Source organism: Ochotona curzoniae, unplaced genomic scaffold (assembly GCF_017591425.1).
Source record: "Ochotona curzoniae isolate NIBS_2020 unplaced genomic scaffold, NIBS_Ocur_1.0 patch356, whole genome shotgun sequence".
Taxonomy (NCBI): domain Eukaryota; kingdom Metazoa; phylum Chordata; class Mammalia; order Lagomorpha; family Ochotonidae; genus Ochotona; species Ochotona curzoniae.
Genome location: NW_024466924.1, coordinates 466375 through 484320, shown reverse-complemented (window position 1 = coordinate 484320; position 17946 = coordinate 466375). Strand labels below are relative to the sequence as shown.

Genomic DNA, 17946 nt, shown 5'->3' with positions numbered 1-17946 from the left:
TTTGTTTGCTTCTCTCTTGATTTGATACATTGCTTCCTTAAATTCTTTGAACTCTTGCATCAACTTCTAATTTTTGATCAGAAGCTTTAAAATGAGTTTTCTGAATTCTGTGTCCTCCATATTCTTGATGTATTCCTCAGTTAACTCTGAGGTTGGTATAAGGTTTTGCTCCTTTGCAGGGGGAGTTTTCAGTAATAGTCATTGTACCTTTGTCTCCTGTTTTGCTCTTGGTCATTGTATTTCTGGTTAGCAGAGTCTTCTCCTTTGGGCAGGTTTCTAAGCTGTGTCAGCCACAGGTCTACAATGCAATTTTACTTACTGCAGTTGTTACATGGCTCTTTGTTTGCAGCCACTTGTGCCACAACCTCCAGCGAGTTCCAGGTCTGGGTTTTTATGTTAGATTTCCACCTTGGTCTCCACAGCCCTAGATCCTGACTCACCTCTCTCCCCTCCTGTGACACTGTGCTGAGGTTGCACCGTTGTCTGTACAACCTTTCTCCCACTTCTGGTTGGAGCAGGTCCCAGGATTAGAGAGACACCAGGTGTCCTATATAATTAGGTTGTTGGTGGCGCTGATCTTGTCAGAACCTGTTGGACATTAGGTCTGGGTGCCACACGGACCTATTTTGACTCGTACGATGCCACAGTTGGTATTATTTCCTGTGGGACCCATGCAGTTCATTGAACTCAGTAAATTCTTGTGAGTTCAGCAGATGCACTCACTATTCACTGTTGTCCCTGCAGTTCTAAAGCTATTGCTACAGTGTACAAAATGGTGCCTGACGTACCACTACTACAGTTCTTGATCTGCTGGCCGTCACTTCTGAGGGCTACCCAGACCTGTCTTGGGTGGAACCTGTAGAATGCCATGTTGCTGCAGTTCACTGAGTCAGAAATGAATTCATGCTCAGTCCTTTCCCTTGCCTTTGCCTCCTTACATGAAATAGCGCTCAATTCAGCTTTAGGGGGCTGACTGGGCTGTGAAATTCACCCTGTTCTTACACTGCCCGTCTGAGATCTGCTGCTCTGTCTCTGCTCCTGGTCAAATCAAATGGATCAACAGGATGGGCAGTTCTTTGTCTGGATTCTCCTCCCAAACTCCCCATGAAAGTCCCTTCCCACCTCGTTGCTGGTAGAGTTCAGATCGCCATTTGCTGAATGCCACTGGAGTTTCAGTCACTGCCCTTCATTTCTTTCTAATATTATTCTAGTCCTTTTCATTCTAAAAGAAAAACATTATTTATTTTTATTGGAAAGGCAGATTTACAGAGAGATTAAGAGAAGGAAAAATATTCCATTTGCTGACTCACTCCCCAGATGGCCACAATGGCCAGAGCTGAGCTAATCTGAAGCTAAGAGCCAGGACCATTTTCTGGTTCTCAAATGTGGGGGCAGTGTCCCAAAGCCTTGTGCCATTCTCTGCTGCTTTCCCAGGGCACAAGCAGGGTACTGGATGGAAAGTAGAGCAGCCAGGACCCCCATATGAGATGCCAGTGCTCGCAAGTGGAAGATTAGCTAATTGAACCCATTGTGCCAGCCCTTAATCCTTTTCATTTCTATGAAGTAAAAAAAAAAATTTGTAAGACTTTCTTATTGTTATTTGAAAGTCAGATATACAGAGAAGAGGAGAGATAGAGAGGAAGATCTTCTGTCTGCTGATTCATTCCCAAGGTGGCCACAATGGCCAAAGCTGAGCCAATCTGAAGCCAGGAGCTTCTTCTGGGTCTCCTACACGAGTGCAGGTCCCGAGACTTTGGGCCGTCCTCGACTGCTTTCCCAGGCCACAAGCAGGGAGCTGGATGGGAAGCATCACTGCCAGGTTACACACTGGCGCTCATATGGAATCCTGGCATGTGGAAAGCAAAGACTTTAACCACTTTGCAACCACATTGGGCTCACAAGATGCTCTTAAAGTATTAGAGATTTTGTGTCATTTAATAAGAACCAACTATCATTAGCTTTCAAAAACCACTTATTTTAATAATTCCTGCGGTAAATCAGTTCCTTAATTTACACTACTTATTTCAAATTTTGTGTATCATGTACTAGGTGAAAAACCATTTCGCTGTGATGAGTGTGGTATGAGATTCATACAAAAATATCATATGGAAAGGCATAAGAGAACTCACAGTGGAGAGAAGCCTTACCAATGTGAATACTGTTTACAGGTAAGAGAATGGCCTGAATAGCTTCCTGTCCTAATCAAATTATAGAAGAAGTCTAGTGATTTAATTAGAAAGTGTGATGCTAGGACCTTTATATCAGTCACTGATAAGACTTAACAGAAAATTGGCTCAGTGATTTTACTTGGGGTGATTTATTATACTTATATAGCTTTATATTAATGCTCTTCTTCCTTTCTTTTTCTTTTTTCCTGGTTTACTAAAAAATATAAACAAACAAACAAAAACTACTTGCAACCTCTGAACTCGGCAGTATTTTTCCAGAACAGATCGTGTTTTGAAACATAAACGTATGTGCCATGAAAATCATGACAAAAAACTAAACAGATGTGCCATCAAAGGTGGCCTTCTGACATCCGAGGAGGATTCAGGCTTCTCTACATCACCAAAAGACAACTCACTGCCGAAGAAGAAAAGGCAGAAAACCGAGAAGAAATCATCCGGAATGGACAAGGAGAGTGCTTTGGACAAATCGGACCTGAAGAAAGACAAAAATGACTATTTGCCTCTCTACTCTTCAAGTACTAAGGTGAAAGATGAGTACATGGTAGCAGAATATGCTGTTGAGATGCCACATTCTTCAGTTGGGGGATCTCATTTGGAAGACGCGTCAGGAGAAATACACCCACCAAAGTTGGTTCTCAAAAAGATTAACAGCAAGAGAACTCTGAAACAGCCACTGGAGCAAAATCAGACCATTTCCCCTTTATCCACATATGAGGAGAGCAAAGTTTCAAAGTACGCTTTTGAACTTGTGGATAAGCAAACTTTACTGGACTCAGAAGGCAATGCCGACATAGATCAGGTTGATAATTTGCAAGAGGGCCCCAGCAAGCCTGTGCATAGCAGCACTAACTATGACGACGCTATGCAGTTTCTGAAGAAGAAGCGGTATCTTCAAGCAGCAAGCAACAACAGCAGGGAGTATGCGCTGAATGTGGGTACTATTGCTTCCCAGCCTTCCGTAACACAAGCAGCTGTGGCAAGTGTCATTGATGAAAGTGCCACAGCGTCCATATTGGATTCACAGGCCCTGAATGTGGAGATTAAGAGTAATCATGACAAAAATGTTATTCCAGATGAGGTACTACAGACTCTGTTGGATCATTATTCCCATAAAGCTAACGGACAGCACGAGATATCATTTAGTGTTGCGGACACTGAAGTGACTTCTAGCATATCCATAAATTCTTCAGAAGTCCCTGAGGTCACCCCGTCCGAGAGCGTGGGATCCAGCTCCCAAGCATCCTCATCAGATAAAGCCAACATGTTGCAGGAGTACTCCAAGTTTCTGCAGCAGGCTTTGGACAGAACTAGCCAAAATGATGCCTATTTGAATAGCCCGAGCCTTAACTTTGTGACTGATAACCAGACCCTTCCCAATCAGCCAGCATTCTCTTCCATAGACAAGCAAGTCTATGCAGCCATGCCCATCAACAGCTTTCGATCAGGAATGAATTCTCCACTAAGAACAACTCCAGATAAGTCCCACTTTGGACTAATAGTTAGTGATTCACAACACTCATTTCCCTTTTCAGGTGATGAGACAAACCATGCCTCTGCCACGTCAACACAGGACTTTCTGGATCAAGTGACTTCTCAGAAGAAAGCTGAGGCTCAGCCTGTCCACCAAGCTTACCAAATGAGCTCCTTTGAACAGCCCTTCCGTGCTCCATATCATGGATCAAGAGCTGGAATAGCTACTCAGTTTAGCACTGCCAACGGACAGGTGAACCTGCGGGGACCAGGGACAAGTGCTGAATTTTCAGAATTTCCCTTGGTGAATGTAAATGATAACAGAGCTGGGATGACATCTTCGCCCGATGCCACAACTGGCCAGACTTTTGGCTAAAAAAAAAAAAAAAGTGTAAATAATACTGGCACTTTAGAACAGATTAATCAAGAGTGGGGTTACTCTGTGTAAAATGGAGTGCTGTACAGATTTAAGAGCAATGCGTTATAACAAGTTAAGCTGATATGAATAGCAAGATAATCCAGTTACTGCATTTTGTTTGGTTAGTCAGCATTCTTTGAACTGCCTTACATGTTGTCACCTTTATAGAAGCAATGCATTACTTGTTTTAGATCAGAAACTTGCTATTCCATCTACACCAAGTTAAAAAGGAAAAAAAAAAAAAGACTCGCACAATTGTTTCCTAACTGATAACATTGTACCTTCTTAGGAGATTAGTAATTGTGTGAAATTTACTCATACTGTTTCTAAGTTTTTCAGCCTAGTCATTGCACTTCAGCAGGGAATCTAAGTATACTTTATAGACAGAGTGAACTTCAAAGTTTAAATGTCAAGAGATTATGGCTTAAATAAATTAGTGTGTCCTATGGGAGAAGAAAAATAAAACCAAGAAACCACCTTTTAAAAAGAATGATATGCCACAGACCCTTGGTTTTCGTTTTGCATTATATTGACCTGTGTGGGGTTTTTTTGAAGAAAAAAAAAAGTAATAAAAATCTGATAGTCTAAGACTCTACTATTTAAAAGCCTAATTACTCTTAAAATATGCATACTTTCAAAACTTTTACCAAAATACACAACTGTTGAAGCGTTCACTTCTCTATGGAAGTGTGCATATTGGTGTCAGTTTCTTTGTACAGTTGTACCTAGATATTTTCTATGATTTTTCATGTGCAGGTATCAAGGTTTTGAAGTTTTAGCAAAGAATACTCTGTAGATTACATTCCCAAGAACATAATGCTTACATAAAATGTATATTCCACGTTTTAAAGCTTAATTGTATTTTACTTTACATATACACTTCATTTAACATAGAGCACTTAGAATCTATTTGGTATTTTTGATTTCTCAGACTAAAAAAAAATTAGATTTTAGGTTTGATATGATTGTGTCATAATCATCTCATAATTGACAATTTTACTTTTTGGCAATAAAAAGAAATTGGAATATCTTTGGAACTGTAAAACCTGGTTTAATCCTCCTCTTTCTAGAATCTTAATAGATTGGATAATTAAACAGTATCCAGAGAAACTAAAGAAATGGGCATTTTTATTGCTTATTTTATCTTAAGTTACTTTTTAATGAACACTGCTCATTACAATTTTACAAACCAAAAGTGTTTACTAATTCCAGTAACTAATATTTCTTTTTCAGCTAGATGAGTGATGGGAATTTTTTTTTGTTGAATTTCAAACCTAAATAAACTACAGACTTTACCTTATACCATGAATGTTTTTTTTAATACTTTGTCTTAAAATAATACAGCATGGTACAATAAATAGCGCTTTTATATATATAAGTATATATATACTTTTCTGAAGAATGATGGTTGGAGTTACACACGGGCCAGTTTTAATTTTTGGAGACTACCATTAGTTATATTCTGTTACCTTTTTTGATTTGTTCCAGCTTTTTGGTTTTTGTGTTTTAAATCTGCCTTTGTGACGATGCACATGTGGATACAGCACCAGTGATCATCTAAAATCAATACTCTTGGAAGGTGAAACTTTAGACTGTTGAGCTCCATTTTCACTTTTATCATTGGCCCTGTGGAAGTGCATTCTTGGTTTCAGTGTAGAATATGTTATCCACTTAAATTATTTTCTTTTATTTAATTGTTCTCCCAAGACTGTTCTCATAAAGAAAGGGAACAAAGAAATACCCACCCTTAATACCCTTCATTTAATATTCATTTATTTTGAATATATTGGTGTGGTTTTTTTATTATAAGGAATATAAATTATGTTTAATGTGGTTTCCTCTACACTTTGGTTATGAAGCTTTGCTTGAAATAGTAGTTTTCCCATTTGACAGCTTTCTTTGCTGCCAAATTTTACAAGTATTTGAGACTTCTTTGAAGTAAATATGTTTAAGTCCTGCCATTATTGACTCTGTAGATTGATGTGTGTTGTGCACGGGAGACTTCATCCAGGTGAGCTGTGAGCACAGAGCCCCACCCTGGAGTGGGAAGCCGTGGTGTCTCTCCCAGAGGAGGCACTGAGCTCCTGAGTTTGATCTCTTGTGAGCCTGATGGAAAAAAAAAAAAAAGGGTGTTTGAGAACTTGCCATCGTTTTTGGTACAGTGTAGATTTTTTTGTTGAACATCACCAGCACAGTTTTAAGAATTTGATTCTTGCTGAGTTAGGGGAGGGTAGGCTTGGGAAGGAAGGCCTTGGACAAATGGTAGTCATGTGAACAAAATTTCAGGGGTTGCACTCCTGTCAACACATTTCTTTCAATCTACTTAATGGCAGACTTTTCTACCAGGTTATAAGCATTCTTAAGATAACATGATACTTAGCCAGCATAACTTACTGACTAGCTGTTTAAGTATAGTCATCACTCTCTTACTGTGAAAAGCTGAATGCCTACCAGACTCACCTTGTATTATCATCATATGATAAACATCTCAACACTTTGGGTTTCCCAGTTTGGCTCAGAAAGTGATTTGAATTCCATCCGGGCATTACTAGAGAAGACAAGCAGCCTGGGCTGCTGCTCTAGATAGAAACACAGAGGATGGGAGGTCTCCTCGTGTAACTCAGGCTTCCCATTTCTCGCACTGAGCAGATTGTCCTGTGAAAGCATGCTCTCACACACTCTTAAAACTTTGGATCGATGTAAGTAAGCGAGGTGCGCTTTTTCACTTAGGGTCTACTCACCTATTTGAAGATTGGAAGCATCATGGTAGATGAGGTAATATCTCCTACACATCCTCTAAAGGTGTTTTGGGGTTTACTCTTTATTTTTCAGCTTAATTTTTTTTATTGCATATATGTTTAATTTGGTTTGGAATATTTGAGTGGCTCTTAAAAGTTTTCTGGATCTACATGCAGATATGCTACTTGCTAAGGTAGAAGTCTATCTCTTCTCAGCTTTGGCTGAGGGTGCCCGCGGATGGGTCATCGTGTCCCTGCTGAGGTAGAGCAGGCCATGTGCTCCTTATTAGCACAGGCTTTTGATTCTAAGACGGGAAACACTCGCCAAGTGCCAGCCAGGTGAGATCTCTTGCCACTTCTCTCGTTTTATTAATTTGAGTTTCTAAAGGGCTGTAAAAAAAAAAAAACTAATAAATAAATAAAAAGCCGGGAAACTTTGAAAGTAGGCATTTACTGTAGTACTACGTTTCTAAGGACATTTTAAACGAGAACTCATTTTTTCATGGTGTATTTACTTGAAGAAGCACTATTATAATCAGTGAGACATCTTTTGAGTCTGCAATTTAATTTAAACCTTTTCCGTTTCAAATTGCTTTATTTCAGGGAAATAATTTTCCAATTGTTTTTGCTGTATTCTGCAAATAAAAACCGTACGTTTCCTTTTTTTTTGACTTAAAAACTTTAGTAGGAAACAAACTAAAGCAGACAAACATTACTAGTTATGTTTGTTGCTTTCTTTAATCCAATGGATAAAAAAGTAAAACCCTGTAAACATTATTTTATTTTTTTATGCAATACCATGCTGTAAATATGGTTCATCGACTGAGGATGGACCTGTGATTGAACCTGTAATTCTGCACAGTTAGAGTTTATATATAAACGTGTCTTGACAATCAAGGACTTTTATGTGAGTCTTCCTTTATGATGTTTATTAATGTTATGCATTCCATTTGTTTTGAAGTGAGTACCAATGTGCTAATTTGTATTGTCTGAAAGTATGTAATGTTTTTACAGCTTGTTTTTAAGAATCTGTAAATATGTACAAACAAATCACAGTACTGCTTTATGTTAGAAGGCATATGATGATGTACTGTATGTAAGCAATAATACATAGCAGTGCTAACTTTACAAGTAGCATCAGGAAAGTTCTAAAAACATTTCAGAGTTACTAATTCTCCTTTGATTTCATAATGATGATCTTTAATCCGTTTTTATAAAAGCAAATTCCATTGTTCCTTCTGTTGGAACGTAACACTGTTTACACAGCATAATCGAAGTTGCAGGGGAAACAGGCTCAATCTGACAGCATCTGTACTCACCTCCACTAGGCATTGACTGGCCTGAGTGCCCTGCTGTGAGAGGGGGAGGACCGGAACACTGACAGTGCCCATCACACTAAAGGAAGGGGCGTGGGGGTTTGTTTCTTTCCTTCTTCTTCTTGCTTCTGTACTTGCTACCTGGCCTTGTGGTTTGCTTTGGATTTTCACACGTTTCTGTTTTAGATTCAAGCCTGTAAGTTGTGAGGTGACCTCCGTTCCTTTGTGAAATAGTTCTCTTCGTATTTCATAGCCACATTTCAATAACTAAAGTTTCTACTTTGGTTCTTTTTTTTTTTTTCAAGAAACTTATTTTTCAAACTTGATTTCTCAGCTGATCAGATGAATATATTCAACTTCAATACAAAGAAAGACAAACCTATTGTAGTTTGGGTAGATAATATACTGTACAGAACAGCTAACTCTTTGAACACCCATCACCGCTTTAGAAAGAAAACCGCCAATTTATAAGTGTAAATGACCTACATTTTATAGGAGAAATGTTTTTAAATGCTAGTCATTTATATAATGTGCTTTGAAGGGTTTGCTAGTCCACTTCTGTCACTTTTTAGTACACTGGTATCTTTTATATGTAATGTATGCTTTTTATTATTGTAGCAAAGCATTTCAGTAGGAAGACTTTTGCAACAATATGGGGGAAATTTTTCATTGTTGGATTTGAATTATACTGGATTTTATCTGTGTAGTCTTGTCTTTATTTTAATGCTGTCTGGAAGGGAACTTGGTATCCAAATAAAGCAGGTAACCTCATTTTACTTCAAGGGCATACTGTGTAGTGCTGAATTTAATCTGGAAATCCAATGATTTTGAAAAAGGAAAAACAAGTTTATAAAAAGTTGTACCGAAGAAATTAAATGTGTGATGGACATCCTGATGATGGAGCACGTTGAATTTTCTGAAATATATATATATATATATGTACCCACACACACACATATATAGTGTTATTTTCCTGAGACTCCCTATGCCTTCTTTGTATTTCAGCTAATAAAAGGAGCACCCTGTCATTAAAACTGATAGGAGAATAGGCTGTTCTGATGATACAGTATTACTTTCCTATCCCTCTTTGGGTCCTTTCTCAATCACTGTAAATTTTTATTTTCTATTGATAATTAAACCTGTGCATAATAGAGATGCTGTTGTATAGAACTGAATGAATTGGATTTTATTGTGCTTGAATGGGTAGCTACTTGGAAATATGTGATGGCTACTGAGGATTGATAGAACGCCAGAGCCAATTTATGCGGGAGAGAGGGGCAGCATTTGGGGAGGATGATGGCAGCGCTGGTCCAGGAAACAGTGTGAAAGGAGCAACCAGGAGCTCTGTCAGATACAAGAGTGGGGCTTCCCTCTCCTCCTCAGCCTTCCTCGCCCCATCCCTACCCCCCAAAATGAGCACTCAATTTCAAAATCTACTCAGGTGAAAATTGCTTTGCAATGAAACCACATGGAAATTTTCACTGTTAAATAAAATAGATATTTGTGATATTTTTAAATACAGTCTTTTACATCAGTAGTCAGCAGCCTGACAAATTGAGATTTGGTAAGTCAGTATATTTTAAAATAGATTTTGTCCTCCACAAGCAATTGTTTTTCAACAATTGAGAAGATTTTCTGTTTGCTTAAATACATTTTCATTGTCGTAAAAATAAAGTCTTGCTTGACCCCAGAGTATGCCATGAATGGATTTGCTGAGCCTTTATAATGCAATGAAAGCTTGTTTCATGTGTAGTCATGGAACATGGAAATGTTCTTCCAACTAACCTGCTCATTCAGAGATTCAATGACTTTCACAGCTTTTGGCAGTATTGTCATATAAGTAACCTTGACATCTGGAATTTATAATACCATTTTGTGTATTGTGATACTAAAGGAAGCTGTTTTGCTTTATTTTTAATTGAATTATTAGACTAACTTATATTTGCAAATTCTGCATTTTAAATGTGGACCCTGGTTGTTGGGAAAATTTTTTAAAAATGCAGAATAGAGTTTAATGAATAATTTTCTAGCTGAGTTTTTCACAGTATTCTGAACCAAATAGTTCATGGTAAATATGCAAAAATTATGGTACATGAATAGTTGCAGAGCAAGGAATGCTTGTGCGGAATTAACAGTTACACAAACTGGGTAACAGTCATCAGGGCCTTTACTATAGTTTTGTGTGGAATGTTATTTATTCTAAAATGCGAAAGGTAAATGTTACTGTCATTGGATATTTTATACCTGAAATATGTTTAACATAGGGCTAAGAGTATATACAGCTTTTTCTTTACAGATAAGATTTTACTGACCCACTGTTAGTAGTCAGTCTCCTTTGGACTTTTTTTCTCTCTCTCTCTCTTGATTAGTAGAGATAGCTTTGTTTTCACCCATCTGTCACTTTGCCAGTGTGCTGGACGCATTGTCAGAAAGCATGCGGGTCCACGGAACAGATCTCAACTCACTGGCGCTTGGAGATTAGTCCTAGGACACTGGCCTTACTAGCATGGTGCTTGAACCAATTGTACGTAACAGTACCGCTGATCATCTACGACTGCTTTAACTAGACCCCAGTTTTTCTTGAATGATTAGAATTGGTGGGGAGAGGGGTGGGCAGAGATTCTACATGATACTTCTCCCACCTTCTGAACATTATAAGAAAAAAAAAGAATAAAATTGAAGTCACTTGAATGAACATGTTGTCAATGAGTCTTACTTGACAGTTTGCCATGCTCAGAACTAATATGAGGATTTTTGTAATTCAGCACTTGTACAGAATGTTAAATCTTTCATAGTGCTATTTGTTTTGTCCCTTGGTGACACCAATAGGTATTAAAATGAGTTACATACAGGTGTTAGATAAAACAGTTCAGGGAGGTGGAAAGTTTTAAGTAAACTAAAATTTCAAGTAAAGGGGACATTTAGATGAAAATGCTTGACCCACACATTTAGAGATGTGCATGAATTTGTGTAAGAGCTGGGATGTGGAATGTGATGTTGTAAAGGAGGTGACACTTTGGAAGTGATTTGCAGACCCCAGGGAGAAACTCCAGTCTTAGACATGGACCTGGATTATAAAGTAGAGATCATTTGAGGCTTTGCATTTTCACCCACTTACATGAGCTGTTAAGATCATAGCTTTGTCACGTTTGCTCATTCTTAAGACTCTGAAACCGTGGTGCTCGTGGCCAAGGTGGAGGCAGGGGCCTAGGATGTGCATTCCCCATGACAGGAAGTGGTGTTTTCTACTGATGGAGCCCGTGCTTGCTGAGGCACAGTACCCCTCACCTACTTGGACCCCTACGTTGTGCTAGTTGCCAGTAAGAGGTGGTTGAGGCCACTAGCACCTTTGAGTAGGTGAGAGGTATTTATGGCACCATGAATTAGAGGTTACACTATTGTACTTTAGAATTCTAAAATAAACACAAAATGTAAAGATGGCTTTGGGTGATGTACTGAGTAGTTCACGTCTCATTCCTTGACAGATGGGTAAGTATACATATTTCTTGCTTTACAGTTTGCTTAAGATTTATTTTCATTGGAAAGTCAGATATATAGAGAGGAGAGACAGACAGATTTCCATCTGATGATTCCTTCCCTAAGCAGCTGCAACGCTGTAGCTGCACCGATCTGAAGCTAGGAGCCCTGAATCTCTCTGGTTCTCCTGCATGGGTGTACAGTCCCAAGGCTTTGAGCCGTCCTCGACTGCCTTCCCAGACAACAGGCAGGGAGCTGGAAGGGAAAGAAGGCCGCCAGGATTAGAACCAGCACCCATATGGAATCCTGACAAGTGCAAGGTGAGGACTTTAGCCGCTAGGCTACCATGTTGGGCCCTTTATGGTAGTTTTTTATGAAAGAGCTTTTAAAGAATGTTTTTTGCTTGTTTGGACGAATTCCCATCTGCTGGATCACTCTCCTGTTCCCCAGAACAGCTGGGAGCAGGCTGAGCTTTAGCTGGTAACAGTATAGGTGTCAGAGGCTCAACTATTCAATGTGTCTGCCTGCTGCCTCCCAGGATTGCACAGTCTCGAGCCAGGCACTCTACAGGTAGTAAGGATGTCCCAAGCTCTGTCTTACCCATTAGGCCAAACGCCTGCCCATATGCTGAATTTTTAATACATTCGTCCCAGGAGATAGAAGATACCCCAATATAGTAGAAATAGAGAATACTGTTTAAATTATATATATTACTTAACATATATTGTCTGTAATATATTGCTTGAAACACCAAACTAGGTAGGATTCAAACCTGAATTATGGAAATGAAAAAACAGACCAATTTTTTTCTGAACCCCCACAGGAGTTTAAAAATATGAGGGTGAAAATAGACTGGAGGATCAGCTGTATCCCTGTAGGGGATTGGAGATGGAGCTAGGGGACACTTCCCTAGAGGAAGGGGAACTAACTGAACCAGCGCTTGCTTTTGTCCTTCCAACAGTCTCCATGACTCTCACTGTAGTCCGCTCTTGTCATTGTGATTGTAGGGTACTACTCAGGCTAAGTAACTAACGTTAATTCTTAATTGTCCAAACTCCCTCTTCTTTGACCATTTTCATCTAAGGTGGTTGGGCCAACTAGAAAACTCCTGTAAACTTCCTGTATGGTAGTTCTTTGTGGCCACCACAGAACCATCGTTTGTACACCTCTTGGTGAGAGCAGAAGAGTGGAGATTGCCAGAGCACAAAAGCAAGGCCAAGAGACAGAACCACTCAGATTGTCACCAGGGCTGCCTCGACTGACAGCAGCTGGTACAACAGAGCCAGCCAGGGCAGACGGTGGTCCGAAACAGAACACTCAGCATCTCCTGCCAACTATGGAGATGCATACTTTATTTAGGAAGGTGCCTGCAAGGCAGCTCTGATTGAGCTTTGGGTGATTTTGTCGTTGAGAATGATGGTGAGGACAGTGGGATGAGCATTGTACCTAGAATCAAGGGACCTTAAATCACCGCCCTGTTTCGCCCAACCCACGCAGCTTTGTTCAAGTCACTTATCCTGAGCCTCCATTTTTTTTTCATTTGTGATATGAGAAAATTAAACCATCTGAGTTGTTGCATCATGTGAGGTGAGTTTGGAATGTGTGAATCCCTGAATGTTGCCTGGTTCAGATTTTGGAGTATGGCAGCAGTGTGAGATAGAGCAAAATTGGACCAACATTGGGACCTTCAGTTGTGAGCAAAGCATGTAAGTCAACTTAAAGCTTTTGGTGTGGACTGGATAGCCCTCATCTGAAAACTTGGACTTCTCCAAAACCTGAAAGTTTTGTGAACGCCAGTGTGGGAAAGTCCACAGCTGGAGGCAGTCATTTGACCCAGAACTTAAGAGGCCTGCACCTCATGCCATGGTGTCTGGGGTTGGTACTTGCTCTGTTCCCAACTCCAGCTTCCTGCCAGACCCTTGGGAGGCAGCAGTAATGACTCAACTTGTTGATTTCCTGCCAGTCACGTGGAAGTTTTAGATGCCCATCTTCTGTCTGGTCTGTCTCCAGGCTGTTGGGGGCTTTTCAAAAGTGAACCAACAGTGCAGAATATATTGCTTGCTGTCTGCTTTTCAGATGAAAGTAAGAAATTTTACATAAAATCATCACTTTCAGGCCTTATTTATAGGGTGTATATGAAACAAATGAATTTCATTTGTACTTGTACTTACCCCAAGAGCTGTCATGATGTATGTGCAAATGTGCCAGAACATAAAATCTGAAACACTTCTGGTCCCAGACAAGGAATATCCAACCTGTCTTGTATTCCAAGAGATTGAAGGAGAAATGAGAGAATTTTGATTTAATTGACTAGCAAGGAATAACTTCAGTAGAATGTGAAAGGAAGTTCCCTCCTAATGTATGGTCACTGATGAACAAAGGGCAGGGTGTTAACAACACACGCCCTAGACCCTAGGGCCACAACACAAGCAGCTCAGCTTAAATGTATCCAGATATACATAACTATTTCTAGAGACTGGAAAAAGAGAATGTCTCAGTATCGACGTAAATCAGAACAAAAGGCAGAAATATAAAAGTCAGGGAGTATATGGAGATGGATTTGTAAGTTGTCAATCAGTCATGAACAGGTGCCTGGCTCAGCCATGAGACAAAAGCAAAATGTCAGACAAGGAGGTGAGGGTGCCACAGAGAGCGGGCCAGCAAGAAGGCGGTCTTCTCTCACCTGTTTGGCCTTGTGCATGGTGATCTACAGATCCAGATGGATGTGGTTGAAAGGGAGGGAACTGGCAGAGGGTGAAGAGGAGCTGGGAAGCGACAATAGGACCAGAACATTGGCCATGTGATTTAAAAAAAAAAAATTTTTTTTTTCAGAATATAAGGGAAAACTCGGTTCTGGAAGCAACAGACAGCCCATTTGAATGTCAATCTCCAGCAAAACTCTAGAATGTTCATCATTTTGCCAGAGGCCTGGGAGGTCTCTCCATCATTAACCCCATGTTACAAATGAGGTAACAGAAGTTCTCAAATGTAAACTCTTAAAGGGCTGTCATTGGCTGTTTCTTCTAGGGTAACCGAAGGTACATGTTGAATTCCATTCCTGTTGTTTCCTGCTGGGTAAAAGCTACCACTATCATCAAACAAACGGGATCCTGTTGACCCAGCGTCTGTCTGCATCACGTGTTTCCTCATGCTCCCACTAGGTCCTGGTTGGCAGCAGATGCCAGGTGGCTGATGGAGGGAGAATGACGTTGTCTTGTCAGAGGGCAAACTCCCAGAGTCAACAAACGCTGATATCCTGGAGGAGAAACCTGCTCAACAGGAGCTGGAGACACGTGGCAGCAGACGCCCCTCCCTCGCCACTGAGTCCTGCCCTGGTGGGGAGAGGGGAAGCCAGAGGCAGAGCCCAACCTCCCTGGGCTCCCATAGCTGCCTCCTGGAGCTGGGGCTCGGGGTTGGCTGAGGGACTGAGGCTGTTGTGCTAGGTTTTTCTTCTTGCATCTTCCCCTTCCAGCTCTCTGTAATAATGCCTGGCTTCAGCCCTTCAAACACATCTGTTTCCTAGGCATGGGGCTCGAGGAAACACATCTCAAAGTTCAGGAAGAGGGAAAACTTTGTTCTGTCTTAGAAATTCAGGTGAGTTCAAGAGGCTACATTGGCTTTGAGGACTTGGTCATTGGAGTGAGAAAGTTCAAGTCTTGGCTCCATCTTTCAGAACCAGGAAAACTGCCCGAGTGTGTACAGGATTTCTGTGATGCTATGCCCCAGGGAAGGCGCAGTGCAGTGAGGAAGTGCACTGGGTGTGTGCCCATGCAGTAATTTCCTGTGCTGCCTGGGTGATAGCCTTCACACACTGTCCTTATCATTGAAAACTGCAACTAGAGTATGACGCCTTTGCTGACGTAGTATATTTAGTCTGGTGTTTTGGAGCAGGGGAGCAACAGGTGGGCTAGCTAGTCCATACTGTTTACCTTCGGCTGCACAGTAGAGGCGCCTGAGGAATTTAAGGGAAATGCTAGTGGCAATGCCCCACTCAGACTGCAGGGAGCAGGTTTCCCTCAGATGCTGGTTTCTGAAGTGACACCCAGATGAGGGTGAAGGCCCCAGCAACCTGGTTCTAAGTTCATCTTTGTGTATGTATGTATGCATGTTTCCACATCAGAATCAACACCCATGTTCTCCACCTGTTTCCATTCCTGTCTGGTTGCCCCTGCCCAAGCTCTCCCCAGTGGCCCTTGGTGCTTTGTGAGCCTGCACACAGAAAGCAGTTCTCAGCCCCAAGCCACGGAAGGAAGGAGAACTGGGTTCTGTCCTTGTCTCAGCTCGATGACGTCTATGGTGCAACAGCTTCCCTTTTGTGTGACTTGATGAATGATGGGGCAGGAGGAAAGTGCATTTATTACCAGGATTCTTTTTTCCCTGCAAAGCTGGGCTGTAATGACAATGAATTCACAAACAGTGAAATCACTACAAATACCTGAAAAGGAATTTTACTTTCACCTTGCTTGCATGGATTGTGTATCCACTATTGATTACTAATAACAGCAAAGATTTATTCTCCCTCCCTTTCTTCTTCCCTTTTTCTCTCTCCCTCCCTCCTTCCCAATCTCTGTCCCTCTCAGTTCCTGTGGGTCAGAGGTCCCAGTGGGGGCCAACGGGCACAGTGTGTCCTTGCTGGGCAATTGTCTGGGACGTCAGCATGGGCTGGTTTCCCTGGCAAGTCAGGCAGCTGACCTTGGCTATTGGCCAGAGCCCATGTGTTCCTAGCTCATCAGTGTGGCCTGGGCTCCTCGTTGACATGGGGTCAAATCCTCATGGGGAGGGTTGGGGAGAGGCAGTCCCACAGCCCCCTTTCTGCATCAAGGACCCATGAAATCCAGCTGCTCTGGGCTCAGCAAGAGGGAACACAGACCCCACAATCTCACCTTCCTGGATAAGAAGGGCATATGGGAGGGTTAGAACAGTCCTCTCCTCTCTCTCTCTCTCTCTCTAAAACTCATCCACCCTCCTTTCACAAGCTCATTTTAAGAAAACACTTCAATAGTGGATTTCCTATAGGTCTCAAAGCCCATACCATAGACATAACTATTATTAGCACAAACTATGCATGCGTACAAATATCCCTGCTTTCCTCAAAGGGTGACACGGGACATACACCATTACTATGTGACGAGCAGAGTTCCACATGGGTGCATACAGAAACACCCAATGCTCATGTGCCAGGACCAGCCAAACTTACTTAACCAGTCTTGTGATGGATAGTCTATTTTTCATTCCATGCGAAGAAATTAGTACGATGCAGTGGAAATACAACAGTATCTTAAAAATGGAGATGTTTGTTCAGAGGATATGCATGGCAATTTTCTTAGCTCAAGGATGCGTGAAGATTGATGTTGCAGATCTACATTAAGCAGGATTCATTCTTTTTTGCATGTGGGCAGGTGTGTCTGTCCGACCTTAACATGGAGAAAAAGCAACACACCTGTTTGTTCAGAAGCCGCTGGGAGCTCTGAAAGAAGCAACTCGTTTATTCAGAAGATGCTGAGTACTTCTCAAGACAGGAGGAGGCTTCCCTTTCTGATGTATGTAATTGAGTGCTTTTAGGCAGTTGGATGTGGATTCTTCAGGGCTCACAGTGGTGCTCGGTGGTCACCTTATGGCATCAGGAAACTGGGAAAAGCAAAATAAGTAAATAAAGAAAAAGCATGTGTCTCTAAAAGTGAGTGAAAAGGATTATTGGCTGCCCAGAAAAACACATGGATGTATTATAGTAAAGTGACCGTGACGGCCAGCCACCTGTCCAGCCTGCGTTGGCAGACGGCTGGCCTGTCACTCACCCTGTGGCTTTTTCTCTGTGCCCCGGCCAGGCAATCCAGTTCTGAACACTCCACCATGTGGGTAGGCCTCATGGACTTTTTCCTAAGCGTAATATTGGCCAAAAACAGGACGAATATTGGGTGGTTCTACTTATGGGAAGTACCTGCTATCAGCCAGTTCAGGGAGACAGCGAGACTGGAGCTTACCGCCCAGACTGGGGGTCAAGGGGACTGGGTCTGGAGACTTGGGTTTGGGGCACACCACCTGCAGCGACCGAGGTGCACAGGGGAGGCCAGGGCTCTGCGGCAACACTGGCTCGGCCTGCCTTTCTGTTTTCCAAAACACACGCTCTATTTTTAAAGATTTCCACACAAAGGCCTGTAGGCGTGGGAAGCGCTCACAGCTGCCCTCCTGGTTCTCCCGGGCCCGCAGGGAGGCCCAGCAAGTTATTTAAGGAAATAAGGCCAGATTGGAACCGGATATAACTTCACCCCTGTAGGTTCATTCCCTTTTTTTTTTTTTTTTTTTTTTTTTGCTTGGCCCTGAAACCCTCCACAGTAGGT

General features: G+C 41.5%; 1 protein-coding gene across 7 annotated transcripts in view; it reads left to right on the top strand.

Annotated features, from left to right (window-relative positions):
• LOC121167271 (zinc finger protein 148) overlaps positions 1-9026 on the top strand; it is a 166455-nt gene extending 157429 nt beyond the window's left edge. For 4 of the 7 annotated variants that reach the window (XM_040996700.1, XM_040996698.1, XM_040996697.1 and 1 more), the window contains 2 exons: positions 2050-2168; positions 2437-9026. In XM_040996700.1, the coding sequence (XP_040852634.1) occupies positions 2050-2168; positions 2437-4035 (1718 nt within the window). In that variant the 3' untranslated portion in view covers positions 4036-9026. The remainder of the gene's footprint in view (positions 1-2049; positions 2169-2436) is intronic. The other 3 variants (XM_040996701.1, XM_040996702.1, XM_040996705.1) reach the window with 3 other exon arrangements.
• The last annotated feature ends 8920 nt before the right edge of the window (positions 9027-17946 follow it).